This window comes from Olea europaea, chromosome 2 (genome assembly GCF_002742605.1).
Source record: "Olea europaea var. sylvestris chromosome 2, O_europaea_v1, whole genome shotgun sequence".
Lineage (NCBI taxonomy): Eukaryota > Viridiplantae > Streptophyta > Magnoliopsida > Lamiales > Oleaceae > Olea > Olea europaea.
Window position 1 is genome coordinate 4,931,641 of NC_036238.1, and position 27,389 is coordinate 4,959,029.

At 35.5% G+C, this 27,389-nt stretch overlaps 1 protein-coding gene across 1 annotated transcript; it reads right to left on the reverse strand.

Annotated features, from left to right (window-relative positions):
- Window positions 1–20,686: 20,686 nt before the first annotated feature.
- On the reverse strand, window positions 20,687–22,920 carry LOC111371484 (cyclin-U1-1). The gene is given in 4 exon segments (XM_022993503.1): window positions 20,687–20,839; window positions 20,841–20,994; window positions 22,473–22,515; window positions 22,518–22,920. Coding segments are annotated over 4 exon segments (753 nt in total).
- Window positions 22,921–27,389: the final 4,469 nt, after the last annotated feature.

Genomic DNA, 27,389 nt, shown 5'->3' on the forward strand with positions numbered 1-27,389 from the left:
ATGGTTTTAGAATGTCAAAGACTAGTAGACTATCTTGTTCAAATGATCGCTATAGTCAAAGTTTTGGTCGGCGGAGGTCACAGCTTCGATCGAAGGTCACAGCGTCGGCCGATGATTGTATAGGTTTTGGAATGTTAGCGAGGCTATGAGAGTGAGCGCAAGAGTCGAGACAACGTTATGGATTTTAGTGTAGGTGTTTATGGTTATTTAGTGGATTGGATCTTGTTGGACTAAGAAATGAAATAATAAAATGGGTAATTAGGTCAAAAATTAAAAAAATTAGAAATGAAACAAATTATTGAGCCAAAAATTTGGATTTAGAAATTGTTACTTTGTTTAGAAAAAATTAAAATAAAAATAATTTGATTTATTCAATATAAAAAAAAATTAGAAAAATTCGGTTCTTTTTCAATTCTTCGGTTCTTGGTCTAGAACCGAGAACCGAACCGTACCAATCGGTTCCCAATTTAGATACCCATTCGAGTATTTAATTTAACAAGAACCGTCGGATTTGGTTCGGGTTCGGGTTCGGGTTCGGGTTCGGTTCAGGAGATTTGCCCAGCCTTAGCAAATATTGTTAAATAGTTTGTTTTGTATTGAATGGAAGAGGAAATAATTAAACCACATAGATTCCAAACTTGACATAGAATGCTAACTCATTCAGGTTTCCGCAACTATCCAATCGAGCCTTCATCTTCCTTAGGCTACAAACAATAATCGGATTATAGCCATCGCACTCTTAAGAAGTATCAAAACTACTCGTCCATCAAGTTAAGATGATAATAGGTCCAATTTGGATCTTTTTCTATAGATCGTTCAACTAAATTTAATACAGTTTTAGAAAAACAAAAATCTAAATCAAGCCATTTGAGTCAATCAAAGAAAAAGTCAAACATAATCATACAGCGTTGGTTTGAAATTATATTTTTTTCTTCCAATTCACTTTAACATAACTAGTTCATTATTACATAATATCTTTCTATTTTTTGTAAATCCATAAAAACAACTTGATAATCCCCAAAAAAATATCCACAATCCCCCGACTTAGGGGAGCTTCTTGGTTCTCAATTATTGTGACGGTTGTGGTCATCATTTTCTTGGTGGGTTGCAACATGCACGTGCAGTAGTCTAATGCAAGGGCGATTCGCAATGGCCTAGGTAACAAGCTATACTATTGGATATTTTCCACTCAAAAATAGAGTTTAATATCAAGTGGGCCAATGCCCCACGTACGAGATATTACACTTCTGTTTTTTTTTTTTTTTTTTTTTTTTTAAACACTAGATTTGATCCTGTGTGAGTCCAATTCTTTAATATCCATCATTTTCCAAACTCAGTTTCAATCGCACATTCTCTAAATAAAATAATTTTTCACCTTAACTCAAAATAAATTCCTGACTTTTAATCACACATTTTTAAAAAGTCACTTTCCACAAAATCTATTACGGAAAAACGAGGTTCAAGCAGTGGTTTGATTTCAGCCAATAGGCCAAGAAATGTACAAACGCATTGTAAATCAACATAGATTTTATCCCACTCGTGTTGACACGTGAATGAAGTAATTCATGATTGTTGTTAAATAAAATGCTGTTAACTCCAATATGTCCCTTTCCACATCTTCTCGACTTTCGTCTTTCATTTCCTTATGTTAGATTTTGGAGTTTATGAGTATTGAGTGGTTGAGGTTTTCTGACTCAGATCATCCATTTTCCACTAAAGATACCTTGTGTGTAATTCTGGTTAACCTCGATTATGTTCACCAATGCCTTATGATCTGATTTGTCTCGAACTCACTGCTCTACTCCTTACACTTGGCAAACTATAGTTTGGCTTGTAACATGACACGACAGATAATTTAACTCCTATTAATTTTAGGGTCCGTTTGATTACAAAGATGAAATTTGAGTGAAAAGAAAATGAATTTCAGGAAATTGAATTACCCAGAAATTGTTTTCCTGAAAATTGTAAATTATTTTGTTTGATTAGTATAATTTTCTACGTGGAAAACGTTGAAATAAAAGTGTTTTTTGGTGTTTGTTTGATTTTGTTTTACATGAAAGTTTTCAATTAAATGGATAGAATTTACTGATATTGGGTATGAAATTTGTTTTCATTGCTGACAAAAAAAAAAAAATCATCTATCTTTTGGTATTTATTTGGTTTTGTTTTACATGAAAATTAGCAGTTAAAAGGAAAATTTTTTTTTATAATAATTCTTAGAATTTATTTCTATTACCTAAAAAAAAAAATTAAACAAATTAAAAAAAATGTTACAGTAACTGAGAATTCAAGGATTTCATGGAAAATGTTGATGTGGCCAAGAAAGGTGGAATTCGTTTTTCATAGAAAATTTCACCTATCAAACACTACAAAAATTGGAAAATAATATTGATTTTCCATTTTCCATGAAAAAGGGTGTGCTATCGAACACACCCTTAAAGAAAATTATAAATCCAATATAGATAACAGTATGGTTTTGCTCATTTTTAAAAACTGATTTCCTCCATAAAACTCACTAAACCTTCTACTCGTAAGACCAAAATGGCACTTTCTTTTTATCCAATTGTTTTCTCTCCTAGGCCAAGCCATAACAAATGGGAAGTTATATGAGTCCACCAAGTATACAAATGGGATCTAAGTATACACACGTTCTCCGATTGAGTGCTCTCAGTCACATTAAAATTAAATTATTTATATAATCAGTAAAATGATAAATTACCTTTAACATAAAATAATAATTTATTCAAAGCACATTTAGGTGCGCTTAAAAATACCATAGCTCTTGTTATGTCACAATTTTTTAAAAATTCAACCTTATTCTAGTCCTACATACTAAACTCACTGGGCTCCATTTTTCTAAAAATTATTTTTAATCATATATTCATGAGATTTACAATTTTTATTAATTTTTCATTCACGCAATTCATCAATTTTTATTAAAATCTACTAAAAATCAATTTTTTTTACACTAAATTAAACAGAAAAAGTTAATTATGTGTAGATCATCCTAGTATATGGGACCGCACTCACAACGATACCAACTTTAACTCGTATACGACATTAAAGACTTTAAACTCGAAAGTTTCAACCACAAAACATATACAGACGACTTGCATCAGAAGACAACATTAATTTATTTGGTAAGTGGACAAAGACATTGTGGTCATTCATTTGTTTACACGTACTAACAACCATTCAAGAACTGGGATTTCAATTTTCAAATGAATTGGCATCAACTCCATGTACACGAGGTCGAATCATTTGTCACCCCAGATTAATGACTCTGTTTGAGATGGTAGGATCCACTATGAAGACTTTAATTCTTGGCCATACAAGTACCTACTTTTTAGTAAATCAAAATTGACTTGGTAACCACTCAACAGCAAAAGATTATGGCCCATACCGCCCATTCAAGAATCTCATAAAGTTCTATGCTTAAAATCAATTACTGTTGTTATCTTGTTTTATTTTGTTTAAAATAATCTTCTAACCCTAAATTACTAATCAACCCTCTTTGCACATAACATCCACAAATGTTTTTGCCTTCATTTAAACCCCATAAATTTACCTTTCTTATTTTGTTATATATTTCATTAATATTCTACAACCTTTTCCACATTTTCGACTACGAGTTGAATTCTATTGTCCGATTGTTGTTGTTACTCTAATACATTTTGGCACTTCACCACGTTATCTTTTCTTAGCAAACGAGAAGTTGTCAATGTGCAATGTTCAATGATGTCAAAAAAATGCATTGACAACTTTCTATAAGCTAAGAATAGATGATGTGCTGGAACGTTAAAAATGTATTGGACAATTAATTGGTTCGAACAATAGATATGAAACTCCTTCGATAAGCCGCCACCTATAATAACTTATGTAATTTAAACGTACAAGAATGTGTCTTATATCCTAAAACTATTATTAAAAATAATTTATATAACGAACAAAATTTAAATTTTTTTTTTAATCTTAACATAGTAGAATTCAACTTTCCAAACATATTATAAATGTGATAATGCTAAGACAAATATCAAAAACTACCTCAAGCTAGTTTAACATGACACGAAAGTTATCTAAAAAAGAAAAAGAAGATTAATGCAAGGAAGATAAGTCAAAAATAGTAAAACAATTACCATTTGTCATATTCATATAGTGGCATTCCAGTCATTTCGGTAAGAAAATCATGGGCTCTCATTCTTCTATAAATTATTGCATTATTTTTTATTATAAATAATCGTTCTCTTTCAAGTTCAAAGATATTACCTTCCAATATTATACACACTTTGAACCTCAAGAAAATGTGCAGAGGAAGAGAAGAGATAGAAGAAGAAGAAGAAGAAAATACTCAAATTCATACAGTTTCCTGTGAGCTTTGCAATTCAGAGGCTTCATTATATTGCCAGGCTGATGATGCCTTTCTGTGCAAGAAATGTGACAGTTTTGTTCATGCTGCAAATTTCTTAGCCCATAGACACATCAGATGCTTGCTTTGCACCACTTGTGGAAGTTTTACTCAACGATATCTGATTGGAACTTCGGTCGAGGTGGTTCTTCCCACAATTGTTTGCTTGAAGGGGAGAGGCAGTGGATGTGATCAAAACCTTGAAGAAAAGTACAATAGAGATTGGAAAGAACCTTTCTTGTTTCTTTGATTATTTCTTCATTGGCAGTTTGAGATTGGATTAAACAAGAAATCTCAGATTTAGAGATATTTCCATGTTATATATGTGCGGATTGAAGAAGAATTTTTCTGCTGATTTATTAGTTTATTTTCAGTACTATGTAGTTCGTTATAATCTTTATTTTAAGGAAAGTAGTTGATTAATCTTGGTTGTGGGTGCGTTGAATTATTAAGAAATCAAGAATCATAAATTAATTGAAATCATTTTCTTTATATTTGTCCAAATTAATTTGTTTCATATTATATACTAACATGAATATTGAATTAAACGTGATTAAAAAAATTATAAAAGAATGATATGTAGAATAATTGTCAGTTGTCATGTTTTATTTCGTCTAATAAATAAAACAATACAACTAGTAGTTCTCACAAAATTATTGATCTACCAATAATAAATCAAATATTACAAAGAATGCACCATCTCTTGAATGTACTTATCTGAATTGTAAAATAGAGATGTAAATTTTTATTATACTCTTCAATTGTTAAGTAACTTCAAATTCTGTCATTTTTAATCTAACAAAAACTAAACTTTTTGAATCTTCTTACATAAAATATTATTTTTTATACTGATAAGTGATACCTTCACAATTAAAAATTAAAATTGAGTGAATTTTCTCCTTGCAACATTTGTAAATGGTGAACTGAAAATAAATTCAAGACACAAAATTTTGTTAATGAACAAAATTTGAATGTTGATAAAGTTCGATGGCTGAATTTTCGATCTCCAACTCCTACAAAATTTCGATAACAAAATAAAGGATTAGAAGGAGATGATAAAAAAGTGAAATTTTTAATATGTACATACAAGTGAAATGACATTATTAGAACTCTTAACTGGGCAAGGCTGATTCCAAGTCCCCCCACTTCAAATGATCTGTCATGAAATGCAACCCCATTTTTAGCAAAATTTTATATGCAAGATATATATTGTTTTGGATAAAATAAAGAACGAAAGACACTCATGTGTCATGTGTAGTTATAATATTCACTTTGAAGTATTAAATACAAGTTCAAGATTAAACCCCAACGTGATGTGTTGAGCAAACCCACCTACAATTCAAACAAACCAATTAATTAGTTTAGGATTTGCAAAGGATTAAAATCAAGAACCAAAAACTGAAAAATTAAATAACGATTTTCCCCTTCTAAATTAGGCTCAGAAATTTGATCTCCATCACAAATGTATCTCCAATTTGAAGGTTATAATTAGTCACAAAGATAGATTCACAAAGAAAGACAGAGGATGTTTTAATTTTGCACAAAGCAGAGAGTTTTTTCTCGTTCGTGGGTGGGTTCCAAATGAAGAGAAGAGTCTTCAATTTATAGGCTTCACAAAAACGGGGGTTTCCACAAAATCTTGCAAGGTTAGGTTAAATCAAAATTGCAAGATTATATCAAACTGAAAGATAGAGCTCAACCAAAAAAAGGGATAAAATGGTTGAAAAAAAGATAACGATAATATTTATCTATCTTTCATGTGATTTTCAAATTACCTCCAAATTGGATATTGAGCATCTAGCCCAATGGATTGATTACATCTAAATACCCAACATAATTGGGCTACTTCAATTGTGATGTAGATTTAATTCTTCAATTCTGGGCTTATAGCCTATGAAGTTATACGGACCTCGATTTTTCATCATAGCCTAGGGGATTTGGGCATAACTTACCAAACATGCCCAACAACCTCCACCTTGATGTCAAATCATTCTACAAGTCAGATAAGATAACAAATAGCTTAAGGGAAGAGACTTACAAGTTTGTACCGATGTTTAGAAGATCAAGGCAGTTTCTAAACTTTACTAATGGGAGCACCTTAGTTCCCATATCTGCAAGATTATATTCTGATAGAATTTTCTCAAGTTTTACCAGTTCTTGAGAAACCATATCTCTAATGAAATGCAATCTAACATTTATATGTTTAGTACGTTCATGAAAGACAGAATTTTTGTATAGGTAAATAGCAGATTGACTATCAGAATATATTGTCACATTGTCCTTAAAAATACCAAGTTCATTTAATACACCTTTAAACCACAAAGATTCTTTAAAGGCTTTAGTAGCAGCAATGTATTCTGATTCAGTAGTAGATAATGCAACAACATGTTGAAGTTGTGATTTCCAACTAACACATGAATTACACAAAGTAAACATGTAGGAAGATGTAGATTTCTTATTATCTCTATCACCAGCATAGTTAGCATCAGTAAAACCTTTCAATTTTACTCCTTCAGTACTAAACTTATATATTAAGCCAACACTGCATGTTCCTTTCAAATATCTAAACAATCATTTCAAAGCCTCCCAATGTTTGAGACCCGGGTTGAACATATACCTGTTAAGTGTACTAACAGCAAATGCTAAGTCAGGTCTAATACACACCATTAGAAACATCACGAAACCAATGACATTTGTATATGGAATTCGTTTCATATATTCTTCTTCTTCTTCATTAGCAGGTGATTGTTCTTTAAATAATACAAAGTGATTAGCTAAAGGTAATGTAACAGGCTTACATTCATTCATACCAAATTTTTTCAAAATTTTCATGATATATGGAGCCTGATGTAAAAATAAAATTGATTTAGATGTATCTCTTTGAATTTCCATGCCTAAAATTCTTTTACCATTACCTAGGTCTTTCATATCAAATTCATTACTTAAAGTAGTTTTTATATTATTTAACAACTTCAAGTTGGGACCAATCAAAAGCATATCGTCCACATATAGCAACAAAAACACACAACCATTATTGTTTGCATTACCTTGATAGTAAAAGCAATGATCAAATTCACTCATTTTAAAATCAATTGTTTTAACAAACGAATCAAAACGTTTATACCATTGTTTAGGAGATTGTTTTAAACCATATAAAGAGCGTTTAAGAAAACACCCATGATCATGTTTTTGTTTATTTTCAAAACCTTTAGGTTGATCGATGAAAATCTTTTCATCAAGTTCTCCATGCAGAAAAGCAGTTTTAACATCAAGTTGTTCAAGTTCCCAATTGAAATGTACAACTAATGCAAGCATAGTCCTAATTGTGGTATACTTAACAACTGGAGAAAAGATCTCATTATAATATACCCCTTCCTTTTATGTGTAACCTTTGGCCACAATCTAGCCTTAAACCTTAAACCCTCTCCTTTGGTAATTCCCTCCTTAATTCTAAAAACCCGTTTACACCCAACTATTGACTTGTCTTTAGGTCTTGGGACTAATTCCCATGTTTGATTCTTATCGAGAGAATTTATCTCTTCTTTCATCGCTTTCACCCAATCCTCATATTGTTCACTCCTTAAGGCTTTTTCATACGTATTTGGTTCTCTATCAACTAGTTCTTCATAACTAGCATAAGCAAGCTCAAAATCAGACTCTAACCTTTAAGGCACCCTATGTGTTCTTCTGACTCTGTCTCTAGCTAACTGAGACAAAGGGTTTTGCTCTCCTGATATTCCTCTATAACTTCATCTCTCTTAATATTTTCACTCTGATTATCTTCTAGTTCATGATTTTGATGCTCCAACTCGATTGAGGTGGTGGGGGTTTGAACATGTAAAGACCTTAAATTTATTTGAGATTTGTCACTAATGTTTTCTTGTTGTTTTTCTCTCAAAGTGTCATTTTCTGATTTTAGATATGGCATTTCAGACTCATTAAATGTAACATCACGATTTTTGATGATCTTAACTCCATTTCAACTTCTATCTCAAAGCCTATACCCTTTAACTCCTTCAAGGTATCCTAAGAAAATACATTTCCTAGCTCTAGGTTCTAGTTTTCCCTCATTTTGATAAGAGAAAGTAACACAGCCAAAAGTTTTTAACATAGTATAGTTAGCACATTTACCATACCATTTTTCATGTGGAGTATCACCATTTAATGCAGTAGAAGGTGTCAAATTAATCAGATAACATGCAGTGATAATAGCTTCACCCCAAAAAGATTTAGAAATTTCAGAACTCAACATCATACATCTAACTTTGTCAAGTAAAGTACGATTCATACGTTCAGCCACTCCATTTTGTTGAGGTGTATGAGGAACAATTTTATGTCTAGTAATTCCACATTTTTCACACAGATCATCAAAATCATTATTACAGAACTCTAGGTCGTTATCAGTTCTTAGATATTTTATCTTTTTACCAGTTTGAGTTTCAACTTGCAATTTCCATATTTTGAAAATTTTAAAGGTTTCAGTTTTATCTTTTAACAGATAAACCCACATCCTACGACAGTAATCATCAATTATAGACATAAAATATCTATTATCACCCATTGTAGGATTAGTAGCAGGCCCCCACAAGTCAGTATGAATATATTCCAAGACTTTAGTAGTTTTATGCATACCGGATGAAAAAGATGACCTATGATGTTTACCAAGTACACAGTGATCACAGAAAGACATATTAGATACACAGTCTTTTTCAAATACACCTTTATCATTTAGCAGTTTAAGTCCTTTAATACTTATGTGAGCTAATCTATTGTGCCACTTGTGTGTGTCATCAATGTTGGTCAAATTCATAGAAGACGTTGAATTTTTAACAAATTTAGCAGTGGTCACATAAATACCGTTTCTTTTAGTACCTTTACATGTGACAAGAGCACCATTAATCATTTTAAGCATGTTGTTTCCAATTTTACCAGTAAAACCATCAGTTTCTAATGCTCCTACTGAAATAAGATTTCTAACCATTTCAGGAATATATCTAACTCCGTGTAATTTAAGCACATAACCAATGTCAAATTTTAACGTGATATCACCAATGCTTGCAATTTTATATGCATGATTATTGTACAAAATCACATGACCACTTTCAGATTCTTGCATATTTTCAAACTAGTCTTTATGTGATGAAACATGAAATGATGCACCAGAATCAAGTATCTATTCATTTAAATGTGATTTCACAGTCAAATTTACTTTAGTAGGTTCAGAGTTCAATAACACATATACTTCACAAAATTCATCAGAGGAAGTAATAACATTTGTCTTATCGTGAACCTTTTCCTTTTGTTTGTTTTTCTCAACATAACAATCTTTAATGAAGTGTCCAGTGTTATCGCAATCATAACATTTTCTACCTTTAGTTTTATTTCTTGATCTAGATAAACTTCTACTTTTCTTTTTACTACCAGATGCGTATCCACTTTGGTTATCACGGGTTATTAACTGAGACCTACCTCTCATAATATGAACCTCGCCACTTCTTCTCTCGACTCTCTCGGCTCGCATTTCCATTTCTTTACTTCTTAACGAGTCTATGACAATTTTAGGTGTCAAAGTATCTCTACCATATTTAATAGCATTTTTAACATCTTTATAAGTTTCAGGAATAGTATTTAACAAAATTATTGCCTTATACTCTTCAGATACTTTTTCACCACATTTAGTGATATCTTGCACGAGTTTATTAAAGATACCCAAATTATCATCCAAATCTTTTAAAGAATCGATTTTGAAGCTAAAAAAGTTTTAAAGTAGAAAAAGTTTGTTTGAAGTTGACTTAAACGCATAAAGTTCCTCCAATTTTTCCCAACGTTCTTGAGCTAATTTTAATTTACCAACTTTTCTTAATGCCGCATCAGACAGGTGTAATAATATAGAAGTGTATGTCAATTCATGCATATGCTCTTTTTCTTCATTAGTCAAGTTTGCAGGAAAAAAGTCATCAATAGCTTTGGAAACTTTTTGTTGAACAAGAATACCTTTTATTTTTTGTTGCCAAATTAAAAAATCTCCTTTACCATTAAAGACACCCAACTTAAAGTGATGTGTCGACATTTTACCACAAAATGCACAGAACACATTCAAATATGTAAAAGTCACAGGTCACACAGATTATAGGGAGTAACAAGATTCCTATGGTTTCACAATAATATGCTATTCTAGAACCCCAGGGTTTCGTGAGAATTGAGTTCTTAGATCAAGGGAAGAACTAGAATAGGAGTTCGGGTACAAGTCTAAAATAATACGAAATAACGCAACAACGTTCAACAAATTAATCTAATGACGAATAAATAATTTCACTTAGAAAATTAAACAAATAATGGCAAGTAATCTTAGGTTCTATCAACAAGCAGTGGTTGCCAAGCAATGACAGCCCCAAATCCTAATGATCACCCAAACGATGATCTACTAGTGCGATAATGTAAGTTTTAGCCAATTTATCCGAGCGGACTTGTCTGAGTCCGTAAATTATGAGAGATGCAAATTTACTGCTTTAGGGTCGCAATTTTGGCCTAAAGTAATTCGTAAATATGTGGCAATTTCGACCGTTGATCCACCATAGGCAAAATTGTCCAACTTTTTCTGTGTAACTTGAAATAGAAAACTTTTAAAATGAAAAATGTTAGAAATAATGTGAGGAACAAACTACCTGAAGACAGCTTCCCTAAAATCGACGCCACGCGCCGCCGTCGGAGATGACACGCATCGTCGCCACGCGCCGTCATCGAGTTCACTCGCCACACATCCAGCACCGCTTCCACCTGCACGTCTCAACCCTGGTCTCCGTTTCACCAATGGACTTCTGGATTGATGGAAAATTGCGTTTGCAAGTAAGATTTTAGTGCAAAAATCTGGGCAATTTGATTTTTCTGTTTTCTTTCGGTTTCTGGTCGATTTCTGGCCGAATTTTCACCACCCCAAGCTCTGATACCAATTGTTGAGCAAACACACCTACAATTCAAACAAACCAATTAATTAGTTTAGGATTTGCAAAGGGTTAAAATCAAGAACCAAAAACTGAAAAATTGAAGAACGATTTCCCCCTTCTAAATTAGGTTCAGAAATTTGATCCACATCACAAAGGTATCTCCAGTTTGAAAGCCATAATTAGTCACAAAGACAGATTCACAAAGAAAGGCAGAGGAGGTTTTAATTTTGCACAAAGCAGAGTGTTTTTTCTCGTTCTTGGGTAGGTTCCAAATGAAAAGAAGAGTCTTCAATTTATAGGCTTCACAAAAAATGAGTTTTCCACAAAATCTTGCAAGATTAGGTTAAATCAAAATTGCAAGATTATATCAAAACTGAAAGATAGAGCTCAACCAAAAAAGGGGATAAAATGGTTTAAAAAAAGATAACGATAATATTTATCTATCTTTCATGTGATTTTCAAATTACCTCCAAGTTGGGTATTGAGCATCTAGCCCAATGGGCTGATTACCTCTAAATACCCAACATAATTGGGCTACTTCAATTGTGATGTGTATTTAATTCTTCAATCCTGGACTTATAGCCTATGAAGTTATACGGGCCTCGATTTTTAATCATAGCCTGGAGGATTTGGGCATCACTTACCAAACATGCCCAACATGATGAACTATTACATAAGAACGTGCACAACCCGATATTTCATATCTATTGCTCATATATGGTTGCCTCATTGGTTGTCATCTCAGTCAAAGTTTGACATACCACTTAAAATTTTAGGTATTATTTTTTTTTTTTTTCATTTTTCTTATAGGATGACAATTTGACTGAGAGGGCAATCGATGGAACAGTGAGATGGAGACAGTAAATTTGAACTCTATTTAAATACTTAAGCAAAATTATTTGCTTTACTAAATTTCATTTTGTCTAAATTGGTTACTAAAGATGTTTTTACAGTGGAGGATTGAAAATCTAGTTATTTGCCAATTGTGCTACCAGCCTTTAGTTAGTCAAACTAACAAAGATGCATCTAAAGAAAATGTGATTTATTATGTAAGAAGAGGAAATGAGTGAGTCTTTTCACTGGGAATATATGGCAATTGTAGAGGTGAAATCCATTGCTTAATTAAACTCAAAAATCTTTTGTTATGGGCAGATCATAGTCATAATCTTCTCCAGCCTTCACAAATCTACCTTTCACACACTTTCTTGTATCAGATCTGGCTTTACGAGAAGCATATCTTATATGCTTACCAAACCTATAAAGTTGTATTTAAAAAGTTGGTGTTCGTCAAATACCCGCAAGCATACGGGTTCGTTGTACAAATAATAATCGTGATGAGAAAATTATCGTCCCACAGGGAATAAGGATCAATTTTAGTATATTTGATATATTAAAATTCGTGTTTGTAACCAAAAGATGATCGAATGAATATCTAACCAAATTTTAGAACTAAAACTTGTGAAAATAATGAAAGTTGGTTTAAAAATCAAGTGTACAAACGTATTGGATTTCTGACGCCATTGATTAATTCTTAGTTCTAATGTTCGACTAGTAATGATTATCTTAATTTATGCAATTGCGACGATCAATAATTTCATTTTTATTTATTATTCTTTTCCAAGATATAATAAACCTATAATTACCACTAGACGATCCTATTCTTAGTCCGAATTCATATGGCAAACATGCATTATCATTTAAGATTATCACATAAGATCGCACACGTCACAAATATTATTCTTAATATTTATTGCCTGTATGTTTCATCAACAGTGTTCTACCTACCCTGAGTTTTTCAACACTACGAACAAGCAACTTATTGTCCTAATAGTACGCAAACATGAAACAATATAAATATGCATGTTAATGAAATCACAACACAAAAGTTAAAGATAAACACAGTCTCGAATTAAAACTAGAAATTAAACAACTTTGTCGTCCATCCAATGCATGAAAATACCTAGCCTAACATATTATTGGAATCAAACAAATAAAAGTGGAAGGATATCACCGAATTTTGATGGAACGTAATTAATTCCAAAATGATTCCCGAATTCTACTTCAATTCCAGCTGGAAGCCCATGTGTTTTCCTCTCTGTTTGCGTGAATATATATATAAATCACCTCAAGGAGCTCCCTTAATTTCTATGTAACATAATTCAATTCAATTGCTCATTTGTCTCCTCCTTCTGCCGGCCAATTACGAGTGTTGAGTGTATATATATAAAAATCAGCCAAAACCACGCAGTTGTATGTATAAGAAGCCAGGTTAAGTGTGTATATATTTTCCCAATTTAATACCTTTTTCTCCTTCTGCAGGTTAGTCTCCTATGTGTATATATTTCCAGTTGGCTTCCTCCAATGTTCTGCCAATGTTTGATTCCCAAAAATCCTTTTGTTGCCTTCAAAAACCAACTTCAATTCTATCCAATTTTTCTCCCAAAACTACCACCTTTCACGTATTTCTGTCTTTTATCCCAGCCGCCGATAATTGTCTTCCCTCTCTCATTTCTATCATCTCCTCTCCTCCAAATTGCTTATGTTTATATATATATATATATATATACACACACATACACTACAGCTGCAGCCCTTATTCTATTGTATCCAATTAGAAGTCCAAATAATGGTGCAAATAAATTTCAATTGATGGTCCAATTGAGACCCAATTATTATTTTTTCCTCATGTTCTCATTTCTTCCCCAAGATGCAAGTTAATCATCAATACAATTTTATTTGTGCGGCCAATGTCCTCCTCAAAGTCAAACTTGTGGAATTGAATCCCAAATCATAGATTTTGCTCAATTTTGTCTTTCTTCCTTTCCAATTGTTGCAAACGGGTTCGTCACTAAAAATGAAATAAAATAAACTCAAGTCAAATAGAAATTAATAAATTGACGACATAAAAATTAATAAAATAGTCTAGATAAATGCACAAATTACACTTATCGGTTGGATCATAATTAGAGACAGAGTTAAGACATAAATCCAATAGGGACATGACTTAAATATTGAACTTTTCTTTTAAAACAAGGCAATACGATATATTTATGTTAAAAATTCTACAATTTTTTAATAGCATGAAGGAAAAAATTATGAAATAACACATCAAAGGAAAGGGCAGAAGAAATACATACATTTGTTTCTTCTTCTTTTCGTTGTATTGTGACTCAACTAATTTTAACGAAAAATACACAAAACAATGGCAAGAAAGTAAGAACACAAATAATTTTTAGCCCAAGGCCCCGGAGGTTCAGCAACCACTGCTATTGCCCAATCCCTGGTTGAGCATCTGTTAGGATTTTGCTCTAATTCATTATAACAACCCTAAAACTTGGCAAAAATCAAAGTTACAGAAAGAACACAAAAGTTCAGTCGCTCAAATCACAAATGGCCCTCAGAAATTACATCACAACCTCACCAAGAGGAGGATCTTTTCTCTCTCTCACACTTAAAACAATTTCAGTAAGAAATTAAAGAGGAATTTATCTAGAAGATGAAGTGTACAAAGAAGAAGAACAACAGTTAAGTGAGAGAAAATTAGGGATCAAGAATTTGCTTCAACCTTAGAATAATCTCTCAATTTATAAGAAAGTGATCCAACGGTAGTCCATCTACCAAGTGTAAGTAATCAAGCATAGGTCACCTTTCACAAGTAAAGGCGTGTTTTCAAAACACGTTTTTTTCAATTTTGGAACCTTCAGAATAATGGACTGGTCATTAGGCCAGATTATCCACTATAGGATAACAGATTGACAAACTTAGGCTCAAGAATTGCAGCAGTCCTAACCTTTACGCTCATCTTAGTTTTATCTCTTGTCCATGGACAACCTACTTCTAAATACGATTCCCATGGAGAATTATCGCCTGTGAAAAACACCGGTGACAGTTCACAATCTTGATAATCAGCAGCAATACTTTCTCTAGTGATATTGAGAGTGATAGGTTATACTTAAAGAAAGTTGACCATTTGGAAACCCTAATCCTAATCTGTTACATGTAGCTTATGGCACTCAACTCTATTGTTCAATCTCAAGTGTCTAGCTGCATTTAGTCATCGCAGTCATTATCATACCTTGCTTGACCTATTATGGTAAGACTTTGGGCATTCTCTCACAAGTCTTGACAATACTAATTTGCATAACTTTTATTTTCATTAATACAGAAGAAAAGTAGCAGGAAGTAGGCATTTTGAACTACATAATATGATAAATTGAATTCGACAGTGTAATTAATTAAGAAATCAATCTAAAATCTGATAAACCACGAAGAACCAAGAGAATATCTAGAAAGAATCCCAGATATTATGGGAAAGTTGCATGGGGACGTGCATTGCATGGATTGCTTTTCTGTTTTGCATGCTGGCCATTTTCCTTTTTTTTTTGCATAATTGCTACATTTGTTATTTACTTGCAGTGTAGGACTTAAGTTATTACATTTATGTTAATTTTTGTTGCATTATGTTCATGGGTTTCGACAATCAGTTAAAGCTAGGCTTATTTAAAGATTGCCGTATGAATAAAATGATCACAAGATTTTTATCCAAATTATTGTAGTTACTATTCTTACCCTAAAGAGAGTTAAAGTGTGAGTGGGGTTTCTGATAGGGACCGCATCAAGTGGTATCAGAGCCCGGTTGGTATGGCTACTAACAAAGAACATATCAAAAGCTTGGAGGTTGGGCTTGGGAACCTTCAGGAAGGCATGAATAGGATAAAACTTGGTATGGTTGACAAGATGAGCCAGCTCAAAGCAACTATCCACCAAATTTCAGAGACTTTTCTCTTCAACAAGGAAGGCACTAGCCATAACAACATGGAGCAGGATAGCAATTCTCGCTACAACAAGAAGGAAGACATGGAGAAGAATCGACTGGTGGTGTCATCCAAAACGGCCAAACTTGAGTTTTCCAAATACTCAGGTGAGGACCCAACATAATGGTTCACATGAGCGGACCAATACTTCGGGTTTCAAGCTATGGCGGAAGAGTAGAATGTCTCATTGACTTCTTTTCACCTGGAAGGTGAGGCTAATCAATGATGAAGGTGGTTAAGCCGGACGTATCGAGAAGAAGGAAAGGAAGTGACGTAGGTAGTCTTTCAGGAAGAATTATGGGCCCGATTTGGACCCGTTGGTGGAGAGGACTTTGATGAAGCTTTGTCACATATACGGTAGACAGGTCCCTGCGTGAATACCAGAGAGAATTTGAAAGATTGGGCAATTGTGTGCTAGGATGGATTCAAAAGGCTTTGGTGGAAACCTTCATGGGAGGACTTAAGTCGGAGATTGCGAAAGGGGTCCGCATGTTTAAGCCTCAGACACTCAAGGATGCTATTAGTCTCACTAGTATAAGAGAGGAACAGCTTTCTCGCCAACGAAATTATGTCCGACCGTCACCAAATAATTGCCCACAACTGGCATTGCCCGCTTCACAGAAACCCAACCCAGCTTCACCTATCAAGCTTCTGTCTTGAGAAGAGATGCAAAAGAGGAGAGCACAATGGCTATGTTTTAACTGTAGTGAACGCTTCATGACAGGCCACAAGTGTCGTAGACCTCAATTATTGTTGTTAGAAGCACCCATATGAACCAGTACCATCACGTGTGAAGAAGTTTTGACAGAGACTATGATAGAGGATAAGCAAAGTGAGCAAATAGATCCTGAGATTTCGCTGCATGCACTAACGGGATGGTCATCACCGAAGACCATGAGGGTGGTTGCCAAAATTGGTCCGCTGGAATTGGTAGTTCTAACTAATAGTGGCTCAACACATAACTTTATTAGTGATTGAGTTACTCGCCTCCTTCGACTTTCGGTAGTGCCAACCGAATCATTCATGGTGCGAGTGGCCAATCCGGAACGATTAAATTGCCAGGGGAGATTTGAGAATGTCCAAGTTAATTTACAAGGCATTCTCTTTTCACTGACTCTTTATGCATTGTCCCTGTTAAGCCTTGACTTGGTTCTTGGAGCACAGTGGTTAGAAATATTGGGTTCGGTGATTAGCAATTGGAAGCAACTGACTATAGAGTTTCAATGGGAGAATATGACTAGAAGGTTACAAGGAGCGGACCAACAAGATATTTGTACAGCTTTTCTCAAAGAAATTTCCAAGGAGCTTCGCCAATGCCACTCTTTGTTTACTGTTTGTTTATGCTCCATGGAAGAATTATCACGAACTGATATACATCTAGACATGCAGTATGTGCTAGCTCAGTATGTAGATGTCTTTGAAGAGCCCACCAAGTTGCCACCTGTAAGAGAAATAGACCACAGAATTTCCCTTCAGGAAGGAACCGAACCTGTCAACATTCGACCTTATCGATATGCATAGTACCAGAAGGTGGAGATTGAAAAGTAAATACAGGAAATGCTCAATCAGGGGATTATCAGAACTAGTCCCTTCTCTTCACCAGTGCTCTTAGTGAAGAAGAAAGATGGTAGCTGGCGATTTTGCATAGATTACCATACTCTCAATGCGGTTACCATTAAAGGTTGCTTTCCCATACCCACAGTGGAAAACATGCTTGACGAAGTACATGGAGCTACTTATTTTACTAAGCTAGATCTTCGGGCAGGATATCATCAAATAAGAATGCAACCTCTTAACATTTCTAAGGCTTCCTTTAGAATGCACAAGGCCATTATGAATACTTGGTCATGCCGTTTGGGTTGTGTAATGTGCCCTCTACCTTTCAGGCTATTATGATACAATTTTTAGCCCTTATCTCAGAAAATTCATCTTGGTTTTCTTTGATTATATCTTAATTTATAGTCCTACTTGGGAAATGTATTTAGCACATGTGGGAAAAACTCTAGAAATCCTGAGGTCACAGAAGTTCTTTGCCAACGCTGGCAACTGTGTATTTGGCCAACAGGAACTTGAATATTTGGGCCATATTGTGACACACCACGGAGTTAAGGTAGACCAAGGAAAGGTGGCCGCCATGGTAGCATGGCCCCTCCATACTACTATTACTAAATTGCGTGGTTTTTTAGGGCTAACAGGTTATTACTGGAAGTTTGTTCAAAATTATAGAGTTATAGCTCGCCCTCTCACTAATCTTCTTAAGAAAGGGAAGTTTGAATGGAGTAAGGAGGCGGAGGCTACTTTTCTCACCTTAAGGAGGCACGACAACAACTCCTACCCTAGCTGTGCCAGATTTAGTCGTTCACCATGAAACAAATGCATTAGAAGAGGGAATAGGTGTTGTTCTATCTCAAAGGGGAAGACTAATTGCCTTCATGAGTTGGGCTTTGGGGATTATGAAATAATCTTGGTCCACCTATGAGAAGAAAATGCTTGCTATATTAGAGGCGATTCGTACGTGGCGACCATACCTCTTGGGAAAGAAGTTTATCATTCAAACAGATCAAAGGAGTCTCAATTATTTTTGGGGCAACTTGTGGCAAATCCAGAGCAACAAAAATGGGTGGCTAAGTTATTGGGCTATGATTATGAGATAGTTTACTGACAGGCCGTGACAATTCCATTGTGGATGCCTTTTCTCGAAAGCCCAATAGCCCAATTCTTAACCATTTGTTTGTGCCACAATTTACAATTTGGGAAGAAATAAAGAAGGTTGTTGAAGAGGATGCGTACATTGGCTAGGTGGTCTGAATAGCCAAAGAGAAGCCCGAAGGTCCATATAAATTGTGTGATGGGTTGGTTTTCTATAAGTCTAGAATGGTTGTCCCTCGTGTACTTAAGATTAGCAAAAAGTTGTTGGCTGAATTTCATGATAGCAAGCATGCAGGTCATTTAGGGGTGTTGCGCACTTATAAACGACTAGTCCAACAATTTTACTGGCCATCCATGTACAAAGAAGTACAAGACGATGTCTCTTCCTGTGAAGTATGTCAAAAGACTAAATCACAAACACTTGCACCAGCAAGGCTTCTCCAACCCTTGCCCATCCCATGTCAAGTTTGGGATGATATCACTCTTGACTTCATTGAAAGATTACCCACTTCCAGGGCCAAGGATGCGGTATTGGTGGTTGTTGATTGATTGAGTAAATATGCTCACTTTCTGTCATTATCCCATCCCTTTACTGCTAAAGAAGTGGGAGAAAAATTTGTTGAAAGGGTCGTCAAACTACATGGTATGCCTCAATCTGTAATCAGCGACCAGGATCCTATCTTCATAAGTAAGTTTTGGCAAGAGTTCTTTACCATGTCAGGCACCAAGCTCAAACTTACCTCTGCCTATCATTCACAAACGGATGGCTAGTCCGAAGTGGTGAATCGGTGTCTTGAGTAGTATCTCCGTAGCTTAGTCCATCAGTGGCCTAAAAAATGGACTGAATTTCTTCCATGGGCAGAATTTTGGTACAATACGACCTATCATAGCTCTACTGGAATGACTCCATTTCAAGCCTTTTACGGTCGACTTCCACCAGCAATTCCATTCTACCGAGTAGGGCTCTCACCGGTAAATGACGTAGACCAAAGTTTATTACATAGGGACGAACTACTACAACAACTGAAGAATAATTTGGAGGTGGCTATCAACCGTATGAAACAGGTGGCAGATAAAAAAAGGCGAGATATGGAATTTCATGAAGGAGATATCTTGCTCTTAAAGCTACAACCTTATCGCTAGCATAAACTTTCAAATGTGCAGATCAAAAATTAGCTAGTCAATTTTTTGGACCTTACCCCTATCTTGCAGCGAATTGGAAAAGTGGCATACAAGCTTCAACTACCCAAGGGAGCACGGATATATCCTGTTTTCCACGTGTCTCTCCTGAAGAAATACTATGGAGAGCATGCGAAAGTCAGTAAGGAATTATCCCCAATTTCAGATGATGGAGCTACTGTGTTGGAGCCTGATAAAATTCTGGATACATGTTGGGTCAAACAGGGAAATAAGTCCATTGAGGAGGTCTTAGTACAATGGAGTCGTTTACTTCCAGAAGGGGCAATCTGGGAGATGACGGAGTTGATAAGGCAGCAATTTCCTACCATGGACCTTGAGGACAAGGGTCCATCTCATGGGGAGGGCATTGATAAACCACGAAGAACCAAGAGAATACCCAGGAAGAATTCCAGATATTATCGGAACGTTGCATGGGGATGTGCATTGCATGGATTGCTCTTCTATTTTGCATGCCGGCCATTTTCCTTCTTTTTTGCATAATTGCTACGTTTATTATTTACTTGCAGTGTAGGACTTAAGTTGTTATTTCCTTTACATTAATTTCTATTGCATTATGTACGTGGTTTTCGGTAATCAGTTAAAGCTAGGCTTATTTAAAGATTGCTCGTATGAATAAAATGATTAGAAGATTTTTATCCAAATTATTATGGTTATTACTCTTACCCTAAAGAGAGTTAAAGTGTGAGTGAGATTTCTGATTGGGACTGCATCAAAATCTGTAGTGGTGAAGAAGTTTGTGTATCTTCAACAGATATTTCATTAACATCATCAGTAGAATTGGAAATTGCTAGCCTTTCAATCATCCGTGTTGCATTAGTACACAACATTTTCCTTCTCCAAGTACTGGCAATAGCTTTCGAATACTCGAGAGCTTACTGTTACTCCGAAATCTAACAGGAAAAGTAGCTCAATTTTGAGCCTGTTTAGTTCTGTATTGGTCACTCCACCAACATGGACATAAAATGCATTAATGTTATAGTGCCTGAGACATACGTACGTGATCATGTTTAGTACATTAAACTTTGTATTACTATTGTGATGTTATTTCAATATCCCCATCATTTGTATGTATCACACAAGTTTTGTACACTAAAGTGAATAAGATTAAAGAATATATGTATGTTACTAAAATTTGTCAATTGATTTGTACATTGTCTTCTAATCAAGAATAACGTACCTAACATGTCAATTACCAATTTTATGAAGTACAATATATTTGGATTCTTTTCCTCTATTATATTATTAAGTTTTGGCAAACGAAAAATTTGAAAGGATAGAGATAAGATGAATTTAACATGATTCACCTTGTGCATATCAGGTTCATTTCTATGTCAAATGTATGTAACGCCCAAAATTTTTAGAGGAATTCCCACTACCAAAAAGTTGGTTCAAGAATTTGCATCATCAATCAGCATAAATATTTGTCTTCATCAATTCTCATGACGTGCATGCTAGACACGGGCGAACCCACATGGGGTCATGTGGGGTCAAATGACCCCACAAAAATTTGGGTTTTTTTTTCTTTTTCTTTTTTTTTTAGAAAATAATTTTTTTAACATTTTTATGATCTAATTTAATACATGCCAAATAAAGTCGGAACATTGCATTCTTAATATCATTTCGAAGTGCTCATAACCTAGATTCTTGCTTCTTAATGGCATGCGAAATGATCAACTGTAGCAAAATTTATTACGTATCAAAATAAGCCGCTCCAAATTAGTATTTCGAAAAGTTCGATAATATGCTAACTTTTAAAATTTGCCAATAATCGTATATTATCCGAATCCACAAATCGTCTGCGTCATCTAGAAGCTTGTTTCGAGAACTACATCGTAGTCATATTGAATGTTCTAAACGAATATTGAAAATAGTTAAACATGTGTCAAACGTACGTATTAGAAAAGACGTTTCACTCATTTTTTCTTTTAAAAAATTCAATATTTCATTAACGTTTATTAATTTTGTGCGATAAATTTTTCAACATAATTTACATCATTTTATTAGGAAATTTTACATGGAAGATGACGTCAAAAATTCTAAAATCGTTACGGATTAAATGTAATTTGAATTACTTTCAAATTATTTTTTCGTTAAAATTAAATTTCATTTACTTCATAAATTAAATGTGAATTTTATTTCAATTCACTTACTTCCTACATCCAGTTTGATTTATTCGCCATTAACTCAATATCTAAGAATGACTTGGTAAACAAAATTATACATGTAGCAAAATTCATTTAACACTATTGATAATGATATAATTATAAGACATTTTCAAGGTGTCGAAATGCATATTAACTTATTTTCATTAATATTATATTATTTTAAAAATTTACACATTAGTTTTTGACCCCACAACCTAGAAAGGTTGGGTCCGCCCCTGATACTAGATGTACTTTTTCAACAGCGTCTTGTGCAAGAAAATTTTCATACAAGGCTAAAGAGAGAAAGAGAACTTACACGTCGTCGAGAATCTTGGAAGCCACCATAACACTTGTAGCCACAATCTATGAACATTAAGTGACAACAAGAGCGAGTCGGGATACTTATGCACCAATCTATCTATATACACATAGCCTAACACGAAACACGACGGGCTACAATTCGTGTATTCGTATATTCGCTCTATATAATTTAGAATCGTAATATTCGGTGCTCTCACGCCATGGAAGGCGTTCAAGCTCCTCCCGAGCCGAGTCGAACCTAGCCTTGCCTAGCCTAGAACTAGCTGGTCATTACATGCCACTAACTTCTCTAGTACACAAGACAAGATGGTAAGAACTCTAGGTGTTGTAGGCTCGTCTCATTTTGGCTTGGTCCGGTGGTGATTATCGTCGTCGGATAACATCTGAACCATTGTCTTATGGTGAATTAGAACAGTTTGGACAAATCCTGTCACCTTCGACATTCTGCTTGCTGGTTATGGAAGGGCACATTCATGTTATCTTCAATAGTGTAATGAGGGATTGACACCTAGTGTTTCGCGCGGGTGGTTGCTAACAATTAAAAAGGAATCAGACGATTGTGTAAGGGACAAACCTCTTGAGACAAAGTTCCAAAAAGGGGTATTTTATTGGCAATGACTTTACAATTGGAACTTAAATAGAAATGCCTCCAAGGGCGCAAGCACACGAGTATTGAAAAGAAATGTTTTAAATCTAAACTAAGGAACTGAAATTACATATTCTTTATTTGAGAGTGTTTGATTCGGGGTCCTTTGCTCTATGTCTTTTCTTCCTTTTATATTCCTTTGATGCTCTCTTTGTGATCAATCGCTTAGAAACCGCTTAATTGCTTTATAACTGCCCACTTTCTTCATGGTGGCCAACTTATCGTGGAACTGCCGTCTCTAACTGCTACCATTACTCTTTGTCGTTCAACCGTCCTCAACTGAACATCCTTGAATCGTGGAACGTGATAAGATTACCCAATAACTGTTTTGATAATTGTACTTTTGGATAACCATAACATCTCATGTTTGCTAAGATCCTGGGTGATTCGAAGGTTTGGGCGAGAACAAGGTCATTACTCTGCGCGACTGCAAGACACTTCATTCGCTCAGATCCTGAGCGTCTTGTAAGTTTGGGCGATGGTGTTACCGCATTCGTGAGTTTCCACTGCATTCATTAATAAATCTATTTGGGCCTTTATCCTGAATTGTCCAGTTGGGCTTCATTCTTTGGGCTATTTGAATTGGGCTGCACTTTTAGCATGTCAACAATTACCCCCAATATGGCAGAATTAATACCAATTATTAATTTTTGCCATATTCACTTTGTGTTTCCCAGCAAAATTTGAAATTTCCAAGAATTTCAATCATTATTTTCTTCCATAGCCTGAAAAGGTGCAACATTGCAAACCCTTATAACCCCCAAATACACGCCATTTCATCGCACTACTAAATTACGTCTCATTGCTTCGCGCTTCGCTCTCGCAATATTACTGTTCATCTTCTTGCTTCTCTGCTACGTTTCTTAAGCAAACTTCAACAAAGTTTTATTTCGTTCCTAATGACTGCTTCACAATCCCAATCTAGTGACTCTTTCAGTTTCGAAGACTTTCAGAAACTCCTCATTCGGCCATATATAACTCCTAACTTCCTTGCACCAGCCAATGCAGAACTCATCGAGTTCTATCTAGGTCCCTCATTAAACAACGCTGAGGCCGTCGAACAGGTGGATGTGGGCCAGCTGTTCCCTTGTACTCAAGGCCCTCCGTTTCTAAACTCTTTGCCGCTGAGGCCATTTCGCGAAAGAGGTATTCGCACTTGGCCTAAATCTGATGTTGTTTTCCGTAGATGGCATGCTCGCCTTATGGACCATGGTCATTCCAAGGCAATTTTTGATAATGCTAGGATTTTTTATTTGCTAGAAATCTCTCTTCAACCCCCTATTTTTAATTCAGCGCTTTTCCCTATTACATTAAGTTTTTGGTCCTTTGAGTATAATACTTTTGTTTTCCCTCTTGGTCCCATGTCCATTACTTTAAGGGATGTTGGGGCCTTAGTAAAATTGCCACCTTTGGACGATACCATTTTCCCTGGTATTTTGATTTCTGGTGTCGCCCCAAAATTTGACAAAAAACTCATCGAGTCCTATTCAAGCCTGCAAGGCTGTTATAATCACTCGAGCGCTGAGCCTTCTCATGCTGAGCATGTGGCCTTTCTTCTGATTTGGCTTTGTAAATATATTCTATGTGTGCGAAGCCTGAAGCCTTCTATGTGCTATTTACCCTGAAGCCTTCTGAATTTGTGTTCTTTCTTTTTGGCCGCCCTCTATAGAGGCATGACTTCTCTCCAATTTCAATTGAAGAATGATGCATCTTCCACTGGTAGTGGACCTCTTTGGTTCACTCAAATGTGATTGAGAGCCTATTTTCCATCACTTGGTACTCTATCATTTTCCCTTCATTCTGCTAGTTGCTATGGGCTAACTATTGACCCACTGAGCCCTGTACATATGTCCAAAAGGGATATTTTTTCGTTCTTTTATACTTTGAATTCAATTCCTTCTTTCTTTCCTTTTCCTCCCTTTTTAACTCCTGATTATGTGTATCCCCCATCTACCCTGGACAATGCGAGCACCTCTCTGCCCGTTTGGGTTCAGTTTTTTACCGAGAGGGAGTTGTTCCATGATATTTTGACTGGAACCAATGCCAAAGCTGGGGTTGAAATATATGCTCCTCAATTTTTTGCTCGTCAACTTGGTTTTGGCCAAACTTGGCCTGTTCTCCCTTGTTATTCAAGAAATTTGATAGATCGCTTCTACACCATAAATAAGGCAGAGGCAGAAGCTATAAATGCTCGCAATATTCTTTTGACGAGTAACTTTCATTAGCTCCTTTCAGTCCTAGCCATGCCACCCATCCCCTTTTTGAACAACTCTGGCCATCAGTGTAGCGCAAATTGTTTGCAACTGATACCAATTGCGCTTTCCATTCACTGGATCAGCCGGACATTTCCTCCACTTTCCCTGTTTTGGTCACTCCTATGTCCATTAGGAGTCCTTCCTCTTCTGCTCATGCTAAACAGTCTGTTCGTCCATCTACTTCTCTTCCTGCCAAGCCTACTGCATCTAAAAGTATCCCAAGCCACAAACGGCCAGTCTCAGCATCTCCCATTTTGGAGGATGATGATGATGATGACACTCCTCTCATTGTCAGGAGAAATGTAATTAAATTAGTTTACTCACAAGCATACCTTTCTATACTTGAAACTTTTCTATGTGCTGATAGTTTATTCGGATTTCTCTGAAAAGCTCAGCCTCTCCTTCAAAGGCTTTGGTGTTGGCAGCTCCTGCTCCATCACCCTCTACTGAGGCTGCTTCATCCAAACCAGCTATGAAGGGACTACGCTTAAAGAGAAACCTTCAGTCCCGAAATCCTCATCACAACCAATAGATGAGCCACCTTCTTCTTAGGACGTCAACCCCCCAAACGTTGAACCAGAAGGTAATACATTTTTTGATGTTTTACCTTTGCTTGTGCTATTGATTTTTGATTTGTTGCTTTTTGAGTTTTGCAGATGCTCCCATGGGTTTGCCCGTTGTGGCAAAGTCTTCTTGCTCAGACAAGAGGACGTCTTCACAAGTGGTGGAGCCACAAGTGGTAGATTTGGCTGGGAATATGCCATCTCTCAAGATTGCTGATGAGGTAATCTCTGCTTCACTTTTACTTCCACTTTGTTCATTGTAGTGAAAACCTTCAATGTTGGTAACTTTCTTTGCAGGATGCTGATAAGATTGTGCGTTCCATCCAAGACTTGTTCACTTCCTGGGGGCAAGTCAAGACGTCTCGCCCTGCTTCAACCAATCGTCCTTCTACTTCTTCAGAGGAAGATATGAAATTCCTCAAGCAGTTGATATTTGAGTATGTGTCCTTTATGGATATGGACACCGGTCAGGCTAGTGCTACCAAATATAAGGATAAGCTCGAGCATTTCAGTGCAAAGTTGGAGCAAGCACTGACACTTCCGTCGCTCAATCTTTCTGCGGATTTTAAAGCGACGTTGAAAGTTGTCCATTCTGAGGTTCTTTCCTTGCTGGCCAAAAATGTTGAACTGAAGGCCAAAAGTACTCAATATCTTCACGCTGTATCTGAAAGAGAATCTTTGCTTCTGGAAATCAACAAAGCTGAGGATGAATTGAAAGAAATCTCTTCTGAAATCATGGTTGAAGACTCTTTGATGACCAATTTGACTGCACAGATGAAGGAGCTTCAAGCAAAAAATGGACGACTGCAATGCGAGAATGGCTGCCAAAAAATGTAATGCATCCCAAAGAATTGAGCGAACCAAGTCTTTGGTCGAGCAGTACAAGAAATTGGAGGTTGATGATGATTTTGTGGCTGAATTGAATGTCACTTCTTCTCAACAGAGCGAGAATTGGGAGAGACCTAGGGAAAGGATTCGTTCAGTCTGGGGCAATTTGTAATTAAGACATCTAATGCCTTAACTTTTCTTTTTGTAATTTCATATTAATTTTCCTCTTGTAACCTTGTACTGAATTCTGAACATACCAGCAACCATTATCATTAATGAACGATTAACTTGTCTTCTTGTGTATTTATTGATGTTGTCTTTAATCATCAACCCCCCAAACATTTAACTGCTTTATGCTAAGATTCATGCACATTTTCTTTTGGTATTTCTGTCTCTTTCCCCAAGATTTCGGGCCATTTGATTCTAGTTACTAGGCACGAATGTGGCTGTTCATATTCTATCTCTTCACCTTCACGCCTCTATAAATGCACTTATATTCCACACTTGTCATTTTCACTTCCATTTTCTTCTTCAAAATCAATTTGCTGCCATTGTTTGGCATTTTGACAATCGATCCAAAACATTCGTCTTCCATGAAAATGGATCATTTGATCCGTCCA